This window comes from Erpetoichthys calabaricus, chromosome 9, assembly GCF_900747795.2.
Source record: "Erpetoichthys calabaricus chromosome 9, fErpCal1.3, whole genome shotgun sequence".
Lineage (NCBI taxonomy): Eukaryota > Metazoa > Chordata > Cladistia > Polypteriformes > Polypteridae > Erpetoichthys > Erpetoichthys calabaricus.
The window spans coordinates 35,843,065-35,867,971 of NC_041402.2; the positions used below are offsets into that span (position 1 = coordinate 35,843,065).

General features: G+C 43.5%; 1 protein-coding gene across 4 annotated transcripts; it reads right to left on the bottom strand.

The window, feature by feature from the left end:
* Positions 1-1,867: 1,867 nt before the first annotated feature.
* Positions 1,868-21,430, bottom strand: aktip (akt interacting protein). 4 transcript variants are annotated; one of them, XM_028809308.2, is made up of 10 exons: positions 21,263-21,430; positions 17,360-17,455; positions 7,724-7,932; positions 7,000-7,064; positions 6,805-6,905; positions 6,606-6,694; positions 6,301-6,399; positions 3,113-3,220; positions 2,956-3,016; positions 1,868-2,734 (listed from the first exon to the last, which is right to left on the bottom strand). In XM_028809308.2, the coding sequence occupies exons 2-10, from the start codon at positions 17,399-17,401 to the stop codon at positions 2,633-2,635; spliced, it is 876 nt and encodes a 291-aa protein (XP_028665141.2). In that variant the 5' UTR covers positions 17,402-17,455; positions 21,263-21,430; the 3' UTR covers positions 1,868-2,632. The 4 variants fall into 4 exon arrangements, with proteins under 4 accessions (XP_028665141.2, XP_028665142.2, XP_028665140.2 ...); XM_028809309.2 differs by lacking the exon at positions 21,263-21,430 and adding an exon at positions 20,830-20,899; XM_028809307.2 differs by lacking the exon at positions 21,263-21,430 and adding an exon at positions 20,750-20,896.
* Between the last annotated feature and the right edge of the window lie 3,477 nt (positions 21,431-24,907).

A 24,907-nucleotide genomic window follows, 5' to 3' on the forward strand; every position in this document is an offset into this window, starting at 1 on the left:
TGGGCTGCCGCCATGTATTGTGTGTCTTTAATTGTCTGTGACAGTAATACTGTCTTGTACGGCTCTATTCAATAAGGTCGCGCACAAAAAGGCGAGCTTCAAAAGGGCGACCTCAATTGAGCGCGGCAAATAAAGGCGTTCGTAGATAATTTAGTTCAAATGGCTCTGGAATATGTGAAGAGCAACAAAGGTGCAGATCTTTATTCGCTGCGCCCAATTGAGGTCGCCCTTTTGAGGCTTGCCTTTTTGTGCGCGCCCTTATTGAAGGATACTGTCTTGTACGTCCGCTGGCTTGTATGTCCGTAATATACCTTTAATTTTCTCTGGCGGTAATACAGGCGTGCGTGTCGGTAATATGCCTTTAATCTCCTATGACAGTAATACTGGCTTGTATGTGGCTGTAATATGCGTCACTGTATTGTGTACCTTTAATTTCCTCTCGCAGTAATACTGGTTTGTATTTCCGTAAAACGCCTCTAACTTTCTGTGACAGTAATATCGCGAGTCGCACCGTGTCCCACGCATGCGCACTTCATCAGAAGACACCCACACACGGACACCTGGACGCACATAGGGATTTTATATATATATAGATATATATATATATATATATAGATATAAATGTCTTATAAATGTAAAAATAATGCTGCTGTGCTTTTCTGAATGTAGAATAAAAGAAAAATTATACCAGCTAGTTAAGTGAGATCAGTGCTATCAGGTGTTGTCACCGATTAGGAATCCGGTTGGAACAGAAACCTGCAGCCACCGTGTGCCCCCCAGGACCGCCACAGAGTAACAGAAGCAGAGTCAGGCGGCACTAAACCCGAGGTCACCGCAGCTGCAAGCCCCCCAGTGACTGCGCGGCTCCCAGTGTGATGTGCTCTCCCACCCGTCTGGTGCTCGGCTGTGCAGGCAAAGCCAACTTTAATAATAAGAGAGCAGCGCAGCACCTCGGGGAAGAATAAGAAACAGAATTGACAAAAACGTTTCTTTGTACGTCCACAGTGATCCTGCAAGATTAGGTGGGATTACACAGCAAGAAGCGGTGAGGACTCGGTGGGCATCCCCTCGTTTTACAGTCTAAATGCCACAGCGCTAGTTAGTGTGCGACTTCTGTCACTTCACTCCTACGACAAGGGAGCCGACTGACAACCATGAACACCATGTAGAAAATAATAAAGAACTACAAAGGAGGAGGCTGACATTCACAGCCACAGTGGAGATCGGCGCCATTGGTCTCCCCAAACAGCAGGACAGGGTGCTGCACATGGAGGGTGGCATTTTCAGACTGAAGCACCGGGTGGATCAGAGCAGAACGAGAACTTTGAGGTAGTGTTGCAGAACTGCGCTAAAATGGCTAAAGAAAAGAAGGTTTATAAACTCTGGAGCATCTGTACAAACATTTTAAAGATCTGTAACATTCGCCACATTACTATTAAAAACAAAAGAATCCGTATATTAAAACACAAGGGTCCTGCACTTAAATCACGTGTGCATCTCCTCTCCCCCAAGGACTCTGGTTTATTAGTACAAGTGGGGCACCACAACTGCCTTTAGAGATTCATGGGAGGGGTCTTACATGCCTGGGATGAACTTGACCTGCACAAGAGGGTTCTGAGCAACACTGGAGCCGAGGCAGACCCCAATTCTAAGGCACTGATGCATTTAAAAATCAAACAAACACCCACAGTAGAGCTCTGCTACCGCCTGGGAATTTCACAAAATTGTGTTTTCTCCGACGTTGGCAGACTTCAGATTCTAGTGCTCGCCACGCTGGCCGTCTCATGTCACAGAACACGACTCTCTACGTTTAAAGACAACAGACACTTCTACCTTCCAGGTGTGCTCTGCTCGTTTCACTCACCAGTCAACTTCTAATAAAATATTTTTATTTCATTTTACACACAACACATCATTACAGAATTTAAAATTTCTTTCAATGGGAATTTTAAGTGTAAATAACCCCCCATTGCCCCCCTTAGATTAGTCTCCAAGTCACCTCTTAAAAGGAAGAAAGAGGAGACGAGGAGCACCTTGATGAGGGAGAGGCCGTAACTGCCATAAACCCCAAAGTGCAGCGAGGGCACGGCCCGTTGGTTAACAGGGCACACTGACCCACACCCCAAACAAACCAGCTGATGCTTTTCATTTTAGCTAAAATATTTACAACCAAAAACAAACCTCAAAACTTAGTGTTGTTAAAGAAACAGAATGCAATGGGATTTAACTTAAAACATCAGAACTTAACACTATTTACTCTGACAGCTTTGTTATAGAAATATACATCCATTACGTATCTCAATTAAGACTTCAGACTGCTAAGACAATCCTGGACTGAACATGAATCCTAAAATTTGAACGTCTGGGCTACTTTGAGGGCCGAGTGCAGGTACTACCATTCTTATAAACCCCTCGCACAATCCCCCAAAAGTACTAAAAATGGAGCCATCTGAATGAAGCGCAGTGGCTCTGGACAGACCTCCTCCCACCGAATCTAGAGAGGGTGGTCAGCAGCAGGAATCTTCAGGACAATCACCTGATGTCATAAACCAAGACAATGTTTTCCGGTGCCATTTTGATCAAACTAGCAAAGAAAGAAGGAAGGAAGGAAAGAAAGAAAGGCGACGTGTGCTCAAGTCTGCAGCGCGCTGTCGTCTTTGCTGAACGGCTGCATCGATCCTGGCTTCACCCACGACAACCCGGACACTTTTTGGGTCTGTTCATCTGGCTTCCTCTAGGAACAAACAGCATTCCATTAGATTGTCCTGCTCAACAAAGAACAGGTCTTCTCGTGCAGTAGCATCAGGAACTTCACGGCTCAAATCCCAGCTCTACCTCAGAATCTGTCAAAATAACCTTACAGCTTTACATAAGACCCAAAGAATTTTAAAATTGGTTTCTATGGGTAACGTAACGATGTAAATTGCTTTTAATACAAAAAATTCAAACACTTACTCTGTGCATAAACATCCTTTGCCTGGCCTCTTCATGTACCGTGGGGTTCCAAGGCGAAAAGCTTGAAATGCAAGGAGAACACCACAAGAAATTAAGCAGATGCCAAAATAAACTCTAAAAACGTCTGTCACACCAATTCATTTAAATCACGTTGTACCTTATTGCATAGGGATCATCAATCTTTGGCTGATCAAACAGATGACTGTTGCACAGCTTCACACTATCCACCACTTTGCTTTTAAACAGCTGCACGTCTTTTTCGTACCTGTGCAGTTAAACAAAGATCATGATGGACACCATTAGTTGCTTGCTTAGGCCAAACTCCCACAATACACAATTAAGGACAGAGTCAGATCTGGAGCACCCGAGAAACCCAAGAGCAGTGCTTCTTCGACATTTTGTTCTCTTGTGGCCCAGTTTGGCCTTTTGTGTGTCTTTGCAACCTACAATGGCCGTGTAGAGTAGTAATCCATGGGCTCCAACCCCCTGCAGATCATCGTCCCTCAGAGAATCGCCAACAATCGACATTCAGGGAAGGCCAGGATTCCTCCTTAGTGCGCTGCAGATGAACGTGTCCCCTTGCAAGCGTCATTCAGTGCCATCGTAATTCACAAGCTCAGCCTGACCCGTCAGCAGACATCACCCGAGCCATTAGTTTAAGAAACACTGCTCTAGAGGGAAGGAATGATTACTGGAGACACTGGTGAGAAACCAGTTTTCTACTCACACTGTAAAGTAGCTGAACTGGGAAGGGGGTGCATGAGCCATTTAATTGCTGAATGGCACCAGAAAGGGACAAGTCTGCTTATTTTACTGGTCACTGCAAGAAGTTTGTGCCTGAAAAAGGACTGGAACCACCAAGGGAGTTGCCGGCACCCACTGGTTCAGGATTTGTGATTGGAATGGTAGAAAATGAGCGACTCCCTCTCCCCCTACTTGGTCATGAAGTGAAGACCACCTCTGTTTCTGGCCATTATGAAGACAACTTTCTCTCAGCAGCCATATGACGACAGGCATGCAGCTCGTTTCAATACTCCGTTCATAGTCCATAGTCTGGACAGAACAGAAGACAGAAAGCCGCCTACGGACGCACCGATTCTTAGGTATGCTTGTTTTATTGTGCTTATAATTTGGGCAAATTACCTACAATACATTAATCAATTTAAAGTGTAGCTCCTTCTCCTGCCTGCTCTTTCATTCTTAACGTAGAAGGGGAAAATAGGGGCACATAAGACCCTTTATAACAAAACGATCACGAACACAAGTGTACTTAATAACTAGTCAAGTCGGAAAGGGCTGCTCTCACAACTGGGCAGCTCTTTGGCAGCAGTCCTTCGCCGATGCCAGGTCTTCGGGGTCACTGCATTGTAGTCAAGTATTCCTAGCACAAGGGCTCACGACTGAAGAGTGACACTACACGGGACACCATATCACACAGCAAGTCAGCCCCACCAGGGTCGTCGTTTTGCCTTCCTTTAGTAGTTGGTCCAAGTCATGACAAGGCGCCAAAGGTCAGCATCTCTTCTGTATACAGTAGGGTCCCAAATAGGTGTAATGAGTACCTCACATAGATGTAGTGTAGGCCAAGCCACCTTTGATCGTCAGAGAAAGCTTTGCTCTTTAAATGCTAAGCAGGGTCCTCCTGCCACTGACAGTGGGCACTCAAGCAGTACACAGATGAGGAATTCCTTTCTAAGGCGAAGATGCTCTTGAGGTTGGCAGCAGTGTGAAGCAAAAAAATAAAAATAAAAGGCTCCCCAGAGTCAAAGCACATCAAACTTAGAGTTAAGAATGAAGAAGGCAGAGACTCGACAGTCAGAGTAGTTTATAGCCCCCATGTGGCAGCGTTGATATTTAATACTCGTGGGCTGGAAAGCGTCAAGTCGGCCTTTATTTTTTGTAAACTCATTGTTCCAGTTACTGTTGTTTCATAGTCGGTGAGTTTTATTCTAAAATTAAAACACAGACAATTTTTTTGTTTCTTAATTTTAGATTCTAATGAGCATTCATAGTCAGTACCTCAGCAGAATGGGGAAACCTTCAAGTACCAGCAAGCCCGCGATTCTCGAAAGAATCGCAAATCCAAGAATGGCAATCACTTTCTGTGCCCTCCGATACTTGGAGGGCTGAAATATCATGGAGGGTGGGTGCATCCTGGGAAAGTTCATTTAATTAAATAAACATATTTGTACTATTTGGAGCTGTGACTCATCTGGTTCTGGTGTTTCAGAAGCGCGTTGTAGGCACCTTCATTTATTGTTTTTATCCATGCAGTCTCTTTTTCGTTTTTCTATGGCTGTGTTGTCAGCGAGAAGTCGTTTGCTGACGGCAGCGGATTCGCGTGGTGAAGTGACCATGGTGGCGGATCTGGGCATAGAGGGCTACATTACTAAACGAAGGTGGTATATGTGGTGGTGTGGGCGGTCGCGTTCGGGCAGCTGTACAGCCTGGCGTGCACGCTCTACCTCAGGTTTAGTTCACAGGTCGTAGCCATGGTAAAGTTTTCATTTAATTAAATAAACATATTTGTACTAAAGTGGTTTCTTTGTGTGGGCGCCTTCGTTCATTGTTTTCATCCATACGGGCTCATTTACAGGTCGTAGCCATACGGGCTTGTGTTTGTGATAGATAGATTAGATAGATTAGATAGATAGATACTTTATTACTAATCGTTGAGCTCCTTCCATTTGGAGCCGTGACTCCTAGCCTCCGTGTATTGTTTTTATCCATGCGGTCTCGTCTTTGTTGTCTGGAGCCGTGACTTCTTTGCGTGTGGTGTTTTTGAAGTGCGTTGTAGGAGCCTCTGTTTATTGTTTTTATCTATGCGGTCTCGTCTTTGTTGTTCTGTGGCTGTGTCGTTAGGTAGACGTCGTTTACTGTTAGGAATCATAATTGAACTTACTTTTAATACTGAATTACTGTCATGTGATCCAAATATGCCACACTGACTGCTGGCACAGTGGATTAGAGCAAGTTTAGTTTACAGGTTGTGTTGTTTGGGCGCCACCTACCGACTCTGGGAAGCCGCTGGGTTTGACTCTGGGGCGCTGTGCGCATGCACCTCGGTGCGTCTGCCGTGCATAAATTAAACTGTCGTTTAGTAATATAGATCATACAGCAGAATACACAATGCGGCCTGCATGAGGTGGCACAAGATTAGAGCAGATAAATACCCAAGACACAACAGCAATCATTTACTCCAAGTGTATAACAGGAATAATGTCAAAGGACAATTCAGACGTTTTACCACCACAAAATAAAACACACACCTTAACTATTCATTTTTAAAGTTACCTGCAATTATAAAAGATTAAGCAAACTTATTTATATAGACAAAGCACTTACAACACTGCAGCTTCTGGATTTAGAGGTTCAACTGTCTGGATCTTGTAGAAAACAGTTCTTGCATACATGAGGACCTGCCATATGTGATTGTGGTTCCGCCTGTGGGGTGGGGGGGAGAAGGTACACATATCAGACCTATCCTTCACATCTCCTCTGCATGGCTGAACCACAGACAATTACAATTTACAAGATAGCACAATAACATACTCCATTACACGTCCATTACCCCTTCCAGACAACAAAGAACCTCAGAATTCAACTTTCCAGCTTCCTAAATAGAAGGCCAGTCAAAAGGTCCCACTCACCTCCACTTTGCAAATGCTCTTTTCACATCCAGTTCACCTGACTCTGGATTAACTAATGGGTGAAACACTGGGATGTCAAACACCACCCGCTGTAAGAAACCGAAGACAGACGAGTAATGCATGGCGGCAATCAATCACAGGTCTAGGAGGTTACCGTTGCAACTCAAAAACACTTTCCCTCCCAAACATCTGTACTTACAGGGCAATCACCATCAGGGTAGTTGTCAGGGATGTAAACCGTGAACTTGAAGACGCCATCCTGGTACAGACCGTGTCTGATAAAAATAACTCCAAACCACACTGCAAAAAGACAAGAAAAAACATTTAACAGTGGGCTTCTGCTTCAAAGTCTTCCTGTTTTGTTCAAGTAATTTGTAAAGATGTCGGTGCTTACTTAAAGCCGATTTGTAGGACGGCTGAACATAAATCCCAGGGAGTTTCTGCTTGATCACCAGAGTGCTAAAAAGGAGAATTGGAGAGTCAGACACGGTTTTGCTGAAAACATCCCCAGGGGGTTCAGTGCGGAGGTGTGCATGCGGCACAGCAGTCCGAGTACTGGGAATACAAGTCCAAAATGTCTGCTCTCTCTTACTTTCTGTCTAAGAGTCTTTTGAAGTGCACAGACCAGACAGTTTAACTCTTCAGCAGACTGGAAATTAAATGGTAAACATTATCGAGTTTTTTGTTAAGAGATTTCTTTTTTTTGTTTATTCCCCATTTCCAGGAATCCTGAGTCTGTCCTAACAGCTTTGGCCACAAGGCTCGAGCCCACGATAAAAAAACGGAGATGGAACAGTTTGATGGAGCGAGCACACACACACAAACACACAGACACACATGCACACACACACACACACACACACGCACGCACGCACGCACGCAGAGAGAGATGGAACGGTTTGATGGAGCGAGCACACACACACAAACACACAGACACACACACGGCCAATTTCACTTACCAGTCAACCTAAACTATTTAAAGGCCATATGGACTCACAATACTATATTACTGTAATCTTTAATGCCAAATTTAGAAAAACTCCCAGACAATGCAAGTTATAATTCCACTTTAACATTAAATAGAAAAACAATGGACCAAAAAAAAACTAAACACTTACAACTCAGCCAGTAGAGAATACTCCAAGTAGAAAGGACCATAGGAGGCATGTGTGCCATTCGTGGATGGTGCTGAAGCTGATGGAGACATGGGCTTTGTAATGGGAACTGCATTTTTGGGGATACAGGGAAGCTGCTTTTTGCCAAACGATGAGCGTGACGGGCTATTTCTTTGCTCTCCTGGTGCACTCTTCTCCTCACTGTCAGATCTCTGCAAAGACAGAGTTGGGAGAGAAATATTATACAAATCAGGGAAAATCCAAATGTTGAGCAGATTGTACCAGATGTAGAGCAATTCTTATACAATACTATTTGGTCCAAGTTTCTTCCTCTTTTACAAAATGAGGAATAGGAACACTTTAGTCCACACCACCAAAATAACAGCTTCAAAACACACCAAAAACACATGAAGCACTCCATAACAAGGACGCCAGCGACTTCAGCTTTTTGGTCCTGTGAATCCACCAATCAGACTTCACTTCCAACTTTTTCTTTTCTTTTCATTTCCAAGCAGAGGTCTGCACAAGACTAATTTAATAGTTCTGTTCTGTCTCCTATCTGCAACCTCGCAGGTTTCCTTCCATGCTATCCTTCTTCCACCAGTCATCCTAACTACTGCAGAGACTTGAACTAATTAATGCCAGCCAACAACTTCACATTAATATTATGCCAGTATTAACACACGTCAGTGCAGCAACACCTGTAGATAACCGAGAATTTCCTTCTCTTGTTAAACAAGTACGCCATGTGTGACAGCTCTCCCTGTGATTGTATTCTTCTCCAGTGTACAACAAAGGCAGCTTCCATTGGCCCAGCTGCTTCTAAAATGGGTCAAAGTTGCTTGCAGAGTTGGGAGAGAAGAATCCTGTGGATCACTGAATCTCTCCATATATACAGTATATACAGTATAAAGTCATTTACAGAGTGCTACACGTTCCTTGCTCCCATGTGTTTTAAACAGGAGAAGAAACGCAGTCATTAGACGAGACTGGAAAATGTTCACCAGAGATAAGAGCGTTCCTGCGCAAGCACATCCTGTACAGAGCCTGGGACACAACCGACTTTGAATGGCAATGACAAATCAATGCAGAATACAGAGAAGCGGAGAAAAAATAATAATAATCACATTTTGATTATCTTTCTTATACAGTAAAACCTTGGATTGCGAGTAACTTGGTCTGCGAGTGTTCTGTAAGACGAGCAAAAATTTTAAAAAATTTAAACTTGATAAACGAGCGAGGTTTTGCAATACGAGTAGTCCGTATACGCTTGGTCTGCCGAGCATCATGTGATCACAACTGAGCCAATGGTGGTTCTCTCTCTCTCTCTCGCTACAGAATTGTGGGTAATCGGCTCTGTCTCAGTCGGCGTGCCTCACTCGTATAGTCATCATCTGCACGAGCGTATACACCGTTTACGATAGCATTGTGACCACGTGTGTGTGCGTAAAGCATTTTTAAATTTTGTGACCAAGTGCAGTGACTTCTTCAGTAGCTGTACTAAATTAGGGAGAGGTGTAAAATCTGAGGAAGAGTGCAAAATTTTGTAAACAAGCACTACCTGAATAAAGCTGTAGCAGTGCGAGCAATGAATCCATTTACCCACAATGCAATGTCACATTTCCGTCAAATCCTCAAAAGGAGGCAAAAGCAACCGTCATTGGATAGGCTCCTCGTTAAAGTCATAAAAACAGAAGAAGATTCTAGTGAGCCAACAGATAGCAGTGACACTGTTAGTTAGAGTGAAAGTGGGCCTACATGATGACCACCACCTCCTCCTCCTCCTCCTCCTCCTCCTCTCCCTCACACCAGCCACGATTCTTTTCAAAGGTAAAGTGCAAGTTAATTTGTTTTATTATTTTTACTTTACATTTTGTATTAATCATTTTTATATGAATATTTTTGGGATGTAGAACGGGGAAATTCACTTTGATATACGAGTGCTTTGGATTACAAGCACGTTCCGAAACAAATTGTACTCACAAACCGAGGCACCACTGTACCCGCTTACGGAGAGTGTAATTTTAACTTTCACTGTTAGATCTGGACAGCCAGTACTCAATGTCTCCATATCTTAATACCTGACCATCAGCACACTTACTCCCACCCTCTCCCTTGTACATTACTCCCCAGTGTTATCTGCTCTTCTAACTTACTCACCCTGGGGTTTGTAGTAACTCCCTGCCCACCACTACTTCAACTTCCTTTAGTAACAGCCGCTTCACAGGACCCAAGCCCATCTGCCTGCACCAGCATCACTTGGCCAACAGGCGAGAGGCACGACTGGCATGGTAAACGAAGCTTTGCCAATACCAAAATATTCCTTTAGTGACAGAAGCCTGCAAAAATACGTTTTCTTAACACTCTATAAATACAAAACTGAACAGAAAAATGTCTATTATAATTTAAAACAGCACACAAGGTATCTATCATGTCTTCTAAACAATTCTGCATTCCTGCCTGAAGTACTATTTGATAATCCTGAGAAACTTGTATTAGAGCAGTAAATCAATTGGCGTTTAAGGCATTTGTGATGCACAACATAATCGTCTTCTGGTACAACCATTTCCATTTCCAGCTCAACAAAAAGGGCCAGAGATTGCTGCCGAGCTCGCTATACCCATTAACCCTTCTTCATATGTCACCAGCCCCGTCAGGCAGCATGTTACTGGCTGTCAGAAAAAGAGGCGCGCTCGACTGTGCTAGGAGCTAGCTAGTTTGTGACATGCCCAGCAATTTTCAGTCGTGTCCTGGGTCTGACGTTAATCTGTAGGCCCTCCAACCTGCAGGGAAAAACCTGGGGGTTGGTGGCAGAATTGGTACTCCAGCCACCGTAAAAACCTCCCACTGTCCCATTCCATCTGAACTGGTGTGGTGCTGAGGCATCATCCGTTACATTGCTGCACTCGGGTCCTAATCTGGAGTTGGCTTGTCATGTGGTGGGTGTGGCAACGCACTGTATCAGCGTGTGCTCCTAACCTCCTCCTCCTAAGTTGACACGGTCCAGAGACGAGATCAGCAACTGCACTCCGCAAGTCTGACATTCCCACCGACTCGGAGTCACGTTAGATGGCATAGTCTTTAATATAATACACAACCTGGCGGAAACAAGCAATCGAATTCAGAGGCACAGAAGTCTAACAGAAATGTTTTGGGCCAATAAAATGACTGAGGAAAATTGATGGCACCTGGCTCAGCATGATAAAAAACAAAGCATATCCAAAATCTGGAGATGACCATCATTGCTAGTCTGTCACAAGTTATGGATCTACCTTTACTTAATCAAATTTTCAAAGGGTATAATAAATACAAGAAACAAATAATTACAACTAACTTTGTAGGAGTAATAGATAGAGAAAGCCATTCACTAGCTCTGTGAAGGATATTTTAAGAGAAAGGACACCTGGGCAGCCGCAACAGAAGATTACAGTCCAAAAAAGGGTTCGAGGGACCTCCAGGTTTCACATGACCCATGCAGGAGCGACTCATTCCTTAACATTAGAGCTGCATGTCCCACTTTTCTGCAATGCAGAGATCTCAAGAGTGCCAGCAGATCATAAAAGGCACACATCCACAACAGACAGAAAGAGACTTTACAGTGGGAGACAAGGGCTTACTTGGAAGAATTCATGCATAAAGTGAAGATCCTCCATTGTATCGAAGTAAAAGTAACAGCAGAGACTTCAGAAATGTTTTATGAGAAAGAAAAGTCAGCAAGGAAAGAATGAAGTTCCAAAGAAAAAAAAAGTATAAGGTTGTGTTACATATGGACAATACAAACTTCACAAAACACACAAACGTCTGGGGTTTTTGGAAGAACGAGTGATTTTTTTTTTTTTTAAATATATATATATATAAGTGAAATTTCAGGAAAGAGTAGTTGATGAAGGGAGGCCACGCTGCCACATCCAGTGTAGAGGTAAAGGCTTGTATGCCATGGTATCTGTATTGTACAAACTGTGGTGGAGATAAGAGAACTCCTCACGTCTTGAGAACTGACCTCAGATGGTAAACGACATAACAACAGACTGGGAGCTTGGAGCTTCATTAATAAAACAAAAATAGGAATAGATTTGACCTCAGACTCCACAGATTTATTAAAGTTCACGGATTTATAAGCCATGACACCGATGTCAACTACCTTATTAACTCCCCGCAGTCGTGAAATCGCACCCACAGAGAGCAACACGGCTCTATAGATTTAAAACTGGTCTTTTTTATTTGAAGCCGCGGACCTGCTATACCACATCAGGCCTGACCCGAGATGTACAGTATATACAGTAAATCCAGTTTCATTCCTACAGTCCTTTCTGCTGTTTGAACAGCACGTTGTACTTCACGTTCTAAATGAGCAGATGTACTGCCAAACTAGACCAATATACAGGAAGTGAGGAGATGTTCAAAAACACAACTAGAAAACTGGAACAGCACTAACTGGGCCAGGTTAAATATGTGCGTTGAAATTTTTTTGGCAAGTCACGTTTGATCTCAGATCAATGTGTAACAGTTGTGCCAAAAACGTAAATGATTCCACCATTTTAAAGTTGACAGCATTTAAAACTAGTCTGTGTCCCCAAAAACAAAAAGACATTTCCTGAGTTCTTATGTATTCAGGTCGAGATTGTTGAAGACCCCGTCTGGTCAGCCAGTGAACCTGTGCTCAGGATCAGACACTCTTCGCTATCATGTCCAATAAAAAAAGGGACGCTCAGACATCAGTGAGCGATCCAGAGGCGTGCGGCACAGTCCAAGTTCATACCCAGGAGACTGCTAGAGAGGGCCTGGGATGAATTGTGCTGAATGCTGAACTAAAAGCCCAAAGAGAGTCCTGGTGTACAGAGAATGTATAATGGAGAGCCATGTTGGCTACAAACCTCCACGGTTATTTCTTATGGCTTTATCTTGACAACTTTTAAGCAGTACCTGGATGAGATATTGGAACAGCGTAGCTATTAGCTTAACAAATGAGACCGAGGGCTGAATGATCTCCTCTCATTTGTCAAATTTCTTACGTTCAGCTGTTCTGATGAGACAGCAAACATATTGAATGGAGCAAAAAGAGAAACTGTGACAAAGCCGAGATAGTGAAGAATTAGACATTAACAAGTTTTCATTATTGCTAAATTCAGTTCCACTTGTCTACTGTAGAATCCTTCACACAGGTTTGGTTTAGGCACTTAGTCTTAAACTAGTCTATCTGAAAGTATAAATAATTATCATTCAGACAGTGATGGTGTTAAAAAAAAAAAACAACAACACACTCACACCACACTCAGCGCCAAGTCTTAGGCTTAGCCCACACCAAAGCAGAAAAATATTAGGCCTTGTTTCAGTCTCAAACATTTCCAACAAAGCCAGCATTTCCACATTGTTGTCCACACTGAAAGTACAAAAATGATGTCCTCCCCATTGAGTGTGTGCGGTTTGTCAGCCAAAAGTGCAGTTTGCTTATTGAGTGAACACAAAGTAAACTAGAATGCACCTGAAGAGAACTCCAAACTGAACTTCTTTGCTTGGAGAGATGATGAAACGCGATTGGTTTTATATTTCACAAGTGACCATGAGGTGAATAGACTGGGAGTGCTGCCAAAATAAATACAACACAACATTCCAGCGTTTCAAGGCGTAGTACCTGTTGGCTGATGCAGAGAAGTTAGGAAAGGACTACGCCACAGAAAAGATGAGGTCACAAATGGGACCATCATAACGAAAGTGAAATCCTGATCACATGATGATCATAAGGCGGCATTGTTGTAAAGATCGGTTTTCTCCATTCATACTGCTTGTTTTCAAATGTATACACTTGCTGTCTGAAAAATGCTGTTTCAATGGATACAGAAGGTCAAAACAAATAAAAAGAAAAATTAAAATTGATGGGTTTACAAACTTATTCATGTTACAGTGACCTGCGCACTCTAGGAGGCTAGTGGAAATTAAGGGGACGTGCATTTAGAACTGAAGCCAAGAAGCACTTCTTTACGTAGAGATTTGTGGGAACTACCAAGACATGCAGTTGAAGAAGAAACCTGACAACCTTTAAGAAGTGTCTGGATGAGATACTAGGTCAGCTTAGCTATTAGCCAAACAAACAAAACTGATGGACTGAATGGTCTCCTGGTTTACTTCAGATGCCATACTGTATGTTCTACTGTGAACTGGGTCTTACTTGGGGAGGGACGGATGTCTGGCACAGCTACTTTACGACAGCTGTCTTCAGAAGAGCAAATGCACTTCCCAATACCCTCTCTGTACATTTTATGGATCTACTAGCGATTTTCAAGTGTTCCATTTTACAGCTAAAACTAATGAAGGCTAGGACTATGGATTCAAGACCCCCTCCTCTTTCAACAGTAAAAAGGGACACATTAGAACAACCTGAGGAGTTGGTCTGAAGGTACATTGATCTTTGACCTTAGTAGATGAAATCTACATGGAGGGACAGACACGGTTACAGGTCTGTAGTAGGCTAAGGTAAAATAAACTTTAATGTCCTTGTTGTTCAAGTCTTTTATTAAATCCACTACATTCAATTCATCTTATTATTAATTCTATATAAAAACACACAACACATCAATAGAGTCCAGCTGCAGGAGAGACGGCCTGAAGCCTCAGACAGATTCAGCGACCCGAGACATTCGGAGGCCCATAAGCCGACGCCCCTGTCAGCGGCATCTCTTTTGACTCCGCCCACTTTCCCTTTCCGCTGGGTTACTGATGTGTATATCACACACACACACCGCTTAGTTCTTGCTCTCAAACCAGTGGACTCGGTCGTTTTGAGGTCCGTTTATCTCCGCATTTACTAAAACTTCTAAACTAAACTATCAAAGTCTCGCAGTTCTGCATCCGTGCATTTTCAAAAGTCTTTTTTTTTTGTGTGAAAAAAACAAATAAATAAAATGAATCAATTTTCTAGGTAAAGCAACACAACATTAAAAGTGTCCACTGAATCCAATTAGTAAATTATTTAATTGCACAGTTACCCAAGAGGTAAAAATAAATGTCACAATTCTCACATGAATACAAAAAGGCTCAGGGCCTCATAATGTCTAAGGTGTCGGAGGCCTAAAACTGTCCTGACTGCAGCTGGATACTTCAACACACCAACAACTGTTACAACTAAATGGTTAAAAGCAATGGTAAAATTGGTCTACAAATGTCCACTCACACTTGTATTTATTACAAGTAATCCAAGAACGCTAATCTATCAGACAAGAGCCATCTTCTGCTCACACAATATTCCATTGTTGTCATTACAATGGAGGCTTAAGCGACTTCCCAAAGCACTAACATACCTGCCTGCCCCCGCATACCCACATATTCAGACGCTCACTTGGGCTTTGTAGTAAGCGATGGAACACTCAGCACTGGTGACAACTGCGAGGAAGAGGGTAAGGTGCGCCACATGCCCCTACAAACAGGCTTAATAATACTTCCAAACAAAAACAATGTCAACCAAAAAAAATAATATATATCTGAAGCAGGAAAGTGCCAACTGTTTGCCAATCTACACAAAAGTGGTATAAAACTTATTCAAATGATCCACTTCACACAAGATGAGCCTCTTGCAGACTTCAGTTTATGGGTAGAAAAAGTGGCAGAGTTTGCCAGTCCAGATCAGTGTCCAACAAGTAAAATCAACCTGCTGCTTTTGGGCCTCTGCTAGCAAACAGGTGGCATAAGCACAATGCCAGAGTACCATCACTGAACTCAAGATAGGGCACTACAAGTAACTATTGAAGGAGTCTGAACTCCACTGCTATTGCACTAATTTGTATGTACCATCTATAATCAGTAAACAAAAACCTGTACCACATGCTACATGACACTGGAGCTGAGAAGTCAGAATTTCCGAGTTCCTAGTAAGACTTTTCAACTAGAAGGTGTGCCAAGTCCAAACCTGTCAGACTGTAGATTGTGACGTCAATTCAAAATGGTGACATACACCGTGAATGTTAGTGAAAGCTGCAGTATGATACTCTTCACTGGCACCTCTGTCTATTTGTGTCTCTACACAGAGTGCTGTCCAACCTCCATCTGTGGACATGCTGCTACGGCGTTTGGATGGACAAAATATCACATAATGTGTAGTTATTCTGAAAAGGCAAGAACAACTAAAGTTTGCCTGGAGGTGCCCTTATTGGTTTTCAAAATGTTTTACTGGAAGGCAGTCAACTCGGGGGGTGACGTCATTCCCAGCTCCGGCATCCGAGGTAAACGGAACACAGCGATAGCATTCAGACAACATAAATGAACAACACGACCGATTTCTCATGAAGGATCCAGGATTCAGCAGAACTTAATTCCACCTCAGTCCGAGGCCTGTCACTGGACACTTCAAGCTCAGCTTGGAAATACAATACAATTTACTGTTTATTTTATTTATTATATAAAGTGCTGCAATGAGCTTTAACAGGCCCTGCCTCTTGACAGCCCCCAGCCTTGACTCTCTAAGAAGACAAGGAAAAACTCCCAAAAAAAAACCCTAATAGGGAAAAAATGGACGAAACCTTGGGAAAGGCAGGTCAAAGAGAGACCCCTTTCCAGGTAGGTTGGGCGTGCAGTGGGTGCCAATGCAAAACACAGAACTGCACAGTAGAATTGCACTCGGGTGGCTAAAGTCCTTCCCATGGATAAAAAGAACACCTTTTAGAAAAGTCGTATCTTTTAAAAGAATTTAACACCAGTGTGGTACCAAGAAGCAGGTCCACAGCAGCTTGACATGCTCTAGTCATCTGTGTCATTTCTTCAGTCTGACTGACACCTGTGTCTGTGCACTGCGTGTGAGGGAGAAGATGAAGGAGCACTTTGCCTTTAATTTATTAGTACATGTAAAAGTTAGAGCTGTGCTAAAAAAAAAAGAATACCAGGCTGCACAGTATTTGACGTGAGTCGACCCCAACAGGCACCACAAAACAGGTTTAGGAAAGACCACATTTTAGTGGCTTGAAAAAGCACGGTGGGGAGTCATGAGCAGCTGTCGGGACAATTGATGAGGAGATTGAGGAGAAGCTGCTCTGTTAAGTGATCTGGCAAAATGAAAGTAGCAGCAGAGATGTTTCAGAGTAACGTCAAGTGAAAAAACAGATTACCTAAACAGGAACAAAAATGCATGGATTTGAAGGGGTTGAGGCCTCGCACGGTGGCGTGATGCCGACGGTTTATGTTAACAAGGCAACTTTAGTGTCATTATTATGCAGAAATCCTGTTGACCCAAATACCAGCTATTCAGATGCAGCGCCCTGCTGAACAGATGCATTACATTCCTTTTACTTTAACTAAACAATTCAGCCACACCACAAAACATTCCAACTAAAAATGCACAGAATCAGGCCGATATGTGACCGGGTCCTGAGTCACAACTATTTTCAAACTACCCGTGCAACAATGTGGGTGAGGCTTGTGAACCCTGACCTCCAGGGCATCACTTCAGCCAATCAAAGAGCAAAGATGTCAGCTGTGCCGACAAGACAGTAAACAGGGAGTCTTGTCAATAGTCAGCAGCAACTAGGACTTGTGTATATTATGGCAGAGGGTTGTTACCCCTTAACAGTTCTATACAAAAAAAACAAAAAAGATGCCTTGCTAAAAAGATCAAAAATTATATATTTAAAAAAAAAAAAAACGAATTTTGCTTACCTTTCGACCAGTGCTGGCAGACATACTCCAAAAAGGGTTCATCACTCACAAGTCGATATGCGTGGTTTTGCTCCGATCTTCAACGCCTGGAAGCCACTAGGGAGGAAAACAACCAAAAGCAGCATTAGCCTTTCGGAGCTCAATGTTTTGTGACTCTTGGTGGTCAAAGTAGTCCTCCTGAACCACCAACTATCAGAGCTTAATGCAGCAGAACTGGGCGAAACGCAGGATACAATCCTGGACAATGTGCCAGCCCATCACAGACCCCCAAAACACACCAGGCCAGTTCATGTAACCTTAGTAAAATGGCAGTCCAGTTGGGATTGTGCAAGCTCCAGAGAGTCGGAGCAGGTGCCCTGGACCTGTGAGGTAGCAGCACTAACCACGTTTATCATAATGTGGCCAAGAGAATTTAAAAAGGTCTCATTAAGCAGAAGCTGACAAGCACTGCACAGAAACATCTCAGCTGACAAGTCGAGAAGCAAGACTGACGTGATGCTATTATACAAGGAGGCGCAGACAACGACAGCGCCTGGGTAATTGGGTGGGTGGAAAAATTACACGTATGAACAAGGCAGCAGACGTCTTTACATGAAATTTTACCTGCTCAGACAAATCTGCGAAGATCAAATGCTGGATTACACCACTGGCAGAGCACAAAACAACAACCTCCAAACTCTCAATGTGAGAACTAAAAGTCTCCTTAAATCTGTGGGATCAAAGTCATACGAATTTGTGCCCCTGTGCCTACAAGGCCTAGACAGGCCCAAAACAAAACAACAAGAGTAAAGCCAGGCCATGTGCTGCGTCCGTGGAAATCGTGCAAATAAGAGAATTTTCTACCGTATGCATAGAAGAGCCACATTTTATGCATGTGCATGGAAAGGTAGTAAAAGTAAAAGCAAATTAGCAGACTAACAAATGACAGACAGGTAAAGCAAACACCAGGTTTAAAAAGAAAAAAAAAGGTTTGTTCAATAAAAGACACTCAAACAAAAGGGAGACGACACGGGCCCAGCACAAGCGAGTATCTGAGAAAGGTCCAGATCTCCTGGTGCAGACGTAGTCCAGGGTTTTTAGTTGGTCGTTTTTACAAAGGAAAATAGAGAAACGCCAAGCAAAATGACCCCTTTTATTGGCTAACTAAAAAGATTACAATATGCAAGCTTTCGAGGCAACTCAGGCCCCTTCTTCAGGCAAGGAAGGGGTCTAAAGTAATCTTTCTAGTTAGCCAATAAAAGGTGTCATTTTGCTTGGCTTTTCTCTACATTCATAATGGCTAACACGGTACAACACCTTAGTACTAACGGAAAAATAGGAAATTTGCCTTCTCAGTTGCATCCAACAACAGACAGAAATAAAACAACCAAACAGAAAGGTTAAACCTTGCGTAGAAATTCTACAATAATTACGTCCATCTGAAAACAAGTCTGTGCTAACTACTTCTAGAAGTTTGATCGTACATTTTACGTCAAATGGTTAATCGATACGTAAGAAAAAACTCAACATCTCTGGTAATTCTTACTATGTCTGATATTCCTTATTAAAAAGACAAAAGGAATTTCTGGAGAAAAGTGTGTGTGGGTTTTTATCCTCCTGGAGTTACTAGAAGGTTGGAGGGTCTGTCTTCAGAGTTGAGATGTTTTCCAGACCCCACACAGACCAGGGCAGTTTAACTGAACCCGTACATCTTTGGAAAGGGATGTCCAGGACAGCATTGCCCAAAGCCCGTCACACATTTACCAAATCATCTACAGTACATTGGCCTCGACAACTTTACCGGCATGTTTGGTAATCAGCTGGATCTTTTTATAAATTTTGATTTGTTGGACCACAAAGCCAGGCCATGAAGGTGAAACTGACTGACTGGATCGTGCTGCGATGCACGGGTAACACGAGTTCATTGTCCACTTCAAATAGTATAAGCTTGAGGAGGAGAAATAAGTACAGATTACAGTCGGAATATTATTACAAAAAGCATACACTCTAAGTATGACTGATCTAGGATAGTTCATATGGATTTATATCCGGTCACTATTTCCACCATGTTCCTCAAAACAGTAACAATTGAACATGAATATCATTTTTTTTCTAAATCTTTTTCACATTCAGATCGTGATCACTGTTATTGCACCAATTTACTAAAAAGTTCACTTGTTAAAGTAACAGCTTTCATCCTCCCCAGATATCTGTCCTAACAGCATGGTGTCATCAGCATGTATCATGATGTAACTGTGGTATCCTCACATCAAGCCCCTGCACAGAACAATGTCTCATCCACAGAAACTCAAAGGCCAGTTCTGCTGAAGCAGACCAACTACTTGTACCTAAAGACACTTTTACAGGACAACAATATGGTGGGTTATCTCATCTCCACCACAGCAGCTCCCATGTGCTCATACAGGATAGGAACCGCAGGACACCTTCAGAGACGCTACACTGTAGATGCCACTATGACCAACCACATGGACAAGTGTTTGAGGTATCCTACGATGTGCATATTGACTAATCAAACACCTCTACTGCAGATCTCTAGGTCCATCCATTGCAGAGCACAGTGATTTGACACCACGGACCACATTACACCAGCTCTTACTGCACTGTACACTCCCTGAACATACAGTATACACTGTATTCTGAAGTGACACTGTATGGTCACCTTCTGTGCCCACCTCAGGTCCTCGAGTTGTTGGCGACAATGTCCTCAGAAACACATGCAGTTCAACTCTGCACAGAGGACAAGTCATATCCTGTGGACACTTGTAGAAGAGTACCTTATGTGGCAGAACTTTGTGGAACCTTCCCAGGTGTTGACTTCAGCAGCAGCAGCTCTCAAGACCTTACAGTGAAGCCCTAATTACGGACACTCCCCACCTGTCTTTCTTCATTTCTGCTTAGGAGGTCCTGTGTTGTAGTTAAGCCAGAAGAGGCGCCTATCCAAAAAAATATGACCTCACACCCCCATTGCCCTTTTGCGTAGCTACAATTAACTAAAGATGTTGGCAATGGTTGCCCTACCAATTTTCAATGCACTATATTGCGGACACTCTTCTAGAGGTTATCTCGATTGCTACAGTCGTTTCCCTGCTCCTAACTGGCACACACGGTTCTAGCGACAACCTCCATAACGTTGAGTATCACCGACGAGTCATAGTCAAAGCATCTTAGTAGACCTTACGAGGAACCATCTCGGGAGTCTTCGCACAGACTCTACATACTGGACACTGACTGACTGACACGGGCGGTTACCGAGCCATGGGAAACTGACCCGGCTCACGGCGGAATGCTAGTCCCACAGGAGTGGCTTCCACCCTTCTCGTTTATAAAGAAATATTGCATTGCTTTTCCGAGAATGAAATACAGTCCAGCTACGCGTGAATTACGGTTTACCCTCCAAGCTTCCAAGGCGTTCCTTCCTTTCTGGTACACCTCGCTGACCAGCCCCGAAGAGTCGATAATAATCCGCTTACTGTTCCTCAGCCCTCCATGTTTCCGACGCATGCAACGACCGCCTTCCACGGTGTCAGTGGCGCCTTGACGTAATAGGCTACGTGACACGGCAAGAGAGCTTTCATTGGCCAGATGACACTACCAAGAACACACTGATTTGCTAGTGACCTGTCACTTAACATGTCAGTAAAAATCTGTGAAATAATTGACAGCTTTCCCTGGCTAAGAAAGCATCGAGTCAGCGGGGTAAAAAGAGCGAATCTCTAGACTCTGCCCTCTCGAAAACCTCCCTGCGCCACCAAACACGATCACGGAATACTATGTAGTGTTTTTCTTCGGTTATTTACAACGAGACATTTTATATCCTAAAACAAACGCGAACATTATGTCAAATGTGACCTGCACTTTTGATTGCAGTTGTAAAAACAGTAAACTTCGGTGCTCGACACATACCGTGTTTTTCGTTTTACAGCATTATCAAGCTGGGTACTGACAGCTGGCTTTGCGATCTAATTGATTAACAGGATATCAGAACTTCAAAGAGCATAGCGATGCACAGCAGACTAGCCGGCCAAGAACAAAACTTCCTTCACAGACGTGTAGTTCATGCAAGCATAGGCCGGACGCCGTTGGGTAGTAAAGCTGTCAATACTAAGGCGCAACCGCTCAAAGGCCAAGTACTACATTTTAATTGGTTGGCTTTGTGTTAGGAGGTGGGGCTTACAAAGTGGCTATGTGTTAGGAGGCGGAGCTTAAAGAGACAACGCTAATGTTTATTTTTCCACGAGGCGGTGGGTTATGTTCCCACCCTTCTGAGTTCTGCACACAAAGGGAGTGAACTGTTTAATAATAATAACGCAGCATAACATTTTCAAACCCGTGTGATGCATTGCAGGGTCACGAGACGGCGGAGCCTGAGCGGCTTTGAGAGTGTTACGGTAATAGTTAAATAACACTGCATTCTCAAGCCTGTTTAATCAATTTCAAGATCACGGCGGACCGAAGCCTGCACTGACAGCACTGATGGCAGAAGGGAGAAATGATCCCTGGGCAGGCGGACAGTTAATCACAACACCGTCAAACACAAACATCCGAATTCAAGGAAGGGCCAGTTTAGAATCGTTCAATCAACCTAACCGCTACGTCTTTGGGAATGAGGAAAGAAAACGGACACGGATATCCATCACCATGTTATCAACTGTACCACCATACCATCCATCCATCCATTTTCCAACCCGCTGAATCCGAACACAGGGTCACGGGGGTCTGCTGGAGCCAATCCCAGCCAACACAGGGCACAAAGCAGGAACCAATCCCGGGCAGGGTGCCAACCCACCGCAGGACACACACAAACACACCAAGCACACACTAGAGCCAATTTAGAATCGCCAATCCACCTAACCTGCATGTCTTTGGACTGTGGGAGGAAACCGGAGCACCCGGAGGAAACCCATGCAGACACGGGGAGAACATGCAAACTCCATGCAGGGAGGACCCGGGAAGCAAACCCAGGTCTCCTTACTGCGAGGCAGCAGCACTTCCACTGCGCCACCGTGCCACCCGTCCCTAAAAAAACAAATGAGTAAAATTAATTAGAAAGCAAAGCAATGTAACTGCTGCAAATTAAAAGCTATAATCACAAAAGATGTTTTTCAGATTACGCAGCACTTTTTTAAATGTAAGAAAGCCGCTTCCACCCCTTCATCCAATTCCCAGAAGCACTGTGTGTAAAGTCAGAACCATCACTCGACAGGACAGACTGTACGTCCATCACAGGGCACGCTCACAATGTCAACAATTTTAGAGATGCCAGTCAGCTTAACTTGACATCTGTGATGGGTGCGATAAGAAAACAAAGCAGATACCAACCTAAAACTGGGCACCACACCACCAAGCTGCCTTACTTTAGGTTGATTAAACTGAAAACCAGCCACTAGGGTGGTCCTTATTAAGTGTTGACTGTTAGGCATGCTGGGTTACAAGGCAATGGCTGTATTTTATACAGTATGACATGCAACCCGTTAATTTTAAAAAGGAAGAGAGGGAGCAGCCTGAAGGCCTTCATCTTTAAACCTTAATAAGTTTAATGTGAGATGGCACTGGACTGAGGGTTCAGTCAGGATGGAGGGTAAACCCATACCTGGACGGAGCTATAAATACGATGGATCGAGGGAACATGTCATTGATTGTACAGCCCCTCGATATGCTACATGGCAGCACTCCTGGGATGGTACACCCATGCAGTCACCCACAGGGGATGCTGGGAATTGCAGTCCCGTTGTGTAACCCTACTGGGTGCCATGGGTGTCACTGGGGGGAGCTGTAGAGCAGATCTGTCTCCACTTTGAGGGGCTTCTGCCTGACATGGAACTGCTTCCATGGTGCAATATATTAACACCAGGTCCGACATCAGAAGGGGGGCAATGCTTGCTGAGAAGTGCAGAAGGAGTGTAAAAGAAAGTCAGTTCTGTTTAACTTGTGTTGGAATATTTGCAGAGAAGCCTGTAAAATGTATTTGTGGACATTAAACAATTGTTATTTGAACCCGTGACTGTGTCGATGAAGTGGTGTCTGGGATTCGGGGTGCTGTTATGCCTCCTAGTGGTCACATATGTCTGATCTCAAAGAAATCAACTCCAGTGAGAACATCTGCTTTTTTACTGCCATCAGCTCTTACCTGCCAAGTAACTCCAGCCTGACAAATACCTTGGAGTTTGTACAGCGGTGCTCAACACAGCATTCGGAAATACATTCTGGACGGTGTCTGTGTCTGAAGGAGCTCGACTGATGGTTGGGGTCTCCGTTGTAGCCCTCTTTTTACTTCCATGATCTCCGTGTCCTCCTACAGTATCTGTGCTTGTTGTTATGTAACAATCACATGGCAGTCCGATGATGGGAGTTGCAGCGCCTCTGGTAATGAGTGCAGAGCCCACTGCCTTTATTTACTGTGATGCTTGTGCTTCCGACTGTCCATCCATTCCTTGGATTTCTCTCTTTTTTGATCGAATGTCTCTTGTTTGTGCGTGACTTTTGTCCGCCTCTACCCTGTTTGATTCTCTGCCTGCTTTGGCCGGCTGTTTTTGACAGTGTAGTATTTACAGTGGGTACGGAAAGTATTCAGACCCCCTTCAATTTTTCACTCTTTGTCATATTGCAGCCATTTGCTAAAATCATTTAAATTAATTTTTTTCCTCATTAATGTACACACAGCACCCCATATTGACAGACAAAAAAAAGAATTTTTGAAATATTTCAGTAATAAATCTGCAACAATTTCAAAAATTCTTTTTTTTTGTCTGTCAATATGGGGTGCTGTGTGTACATTAATGAGGAAAAAAATTAATTTAAATGATTTTAGCAAATGGCTGCAATATGACAAAGAGTGAAAAATTGAAGGGGGTCTGAATACTTTCCGTACCCACTGTATGTCTGTTTGTGCCGCTCCTTCCTTTTAGCTCGTTCTGATCTGTTTTCCTGAGCTCCATGGGATGCCATCTTGCACACAGCCACAGCTGGAAGGGCTCACTGAGAATTGGTCAGCCCCAGTAGGACATGCTAGGATGGCATACAGTTGACAAAAAGCTACATTTCAACCAACAGTTTCATCAGGCTCATTTTTAATGTTATGGAATAGGTGGCATAGATCAGATACATTATGCTGTACAGCAGATGGATCTCAGAGTCACAGAATATGACCTGAGTAAGTGTACCCTCATTAAATTAAGATAAAAACAAGCTAAAGCAATTTATTTCTAAGACATCTCTGTTCAGATTAATTTTAAAGGTAATCGAGAGGTGGCCACCGTTTCAGGGAGGTGCCATGTGTCTTCAGGTTCACTGCTGTGCAAGCAAAGCTACAGTAGATACGAGATATTTCTGCCAGCGTGAATGAAAAGGCTGAGTCTTGAACTGGCAGCTTTGTGCTTCATAGTCCAGTCCTTTATCTGCTAGGGCACACTGTTTAGCTAGGACTATTTTATCACGTAAACTTTCTGTGGGCACTTTAAGTATACAGTCCGGTTGTTTTACATTGGTGGAGTACTGGCAGGTTAAAAGACTCCCTCCGTGTGAAGGACTGAACCAGTAGCCTTCTGATTC

Excerpts from the sequence above, each read along its gene's own strand:
- aktip (XM_028809308.2), bottom strand. The coding sequence starts at position 17,401 with ATGAACCCTTTTTGGAGTATGTCTGCCAGCACTGGTCGAAAG. Across the intron at positions 6,906-6,999 it reads GTCCTACAAATCGGCTTTAA|TGTGGTTTGGAGTTATTTTT; the intron begins GTAAGCACCGAC and ends GTCTTTTTGCAG. Across the intron at positions 6,695-6,804 it reads ACCCTGATGGTGATTGCCCT|CGGGTGGTGTTTGACATCCC; the intron begins GTAAGTACAGAT and ends GGTTTCTTACAG.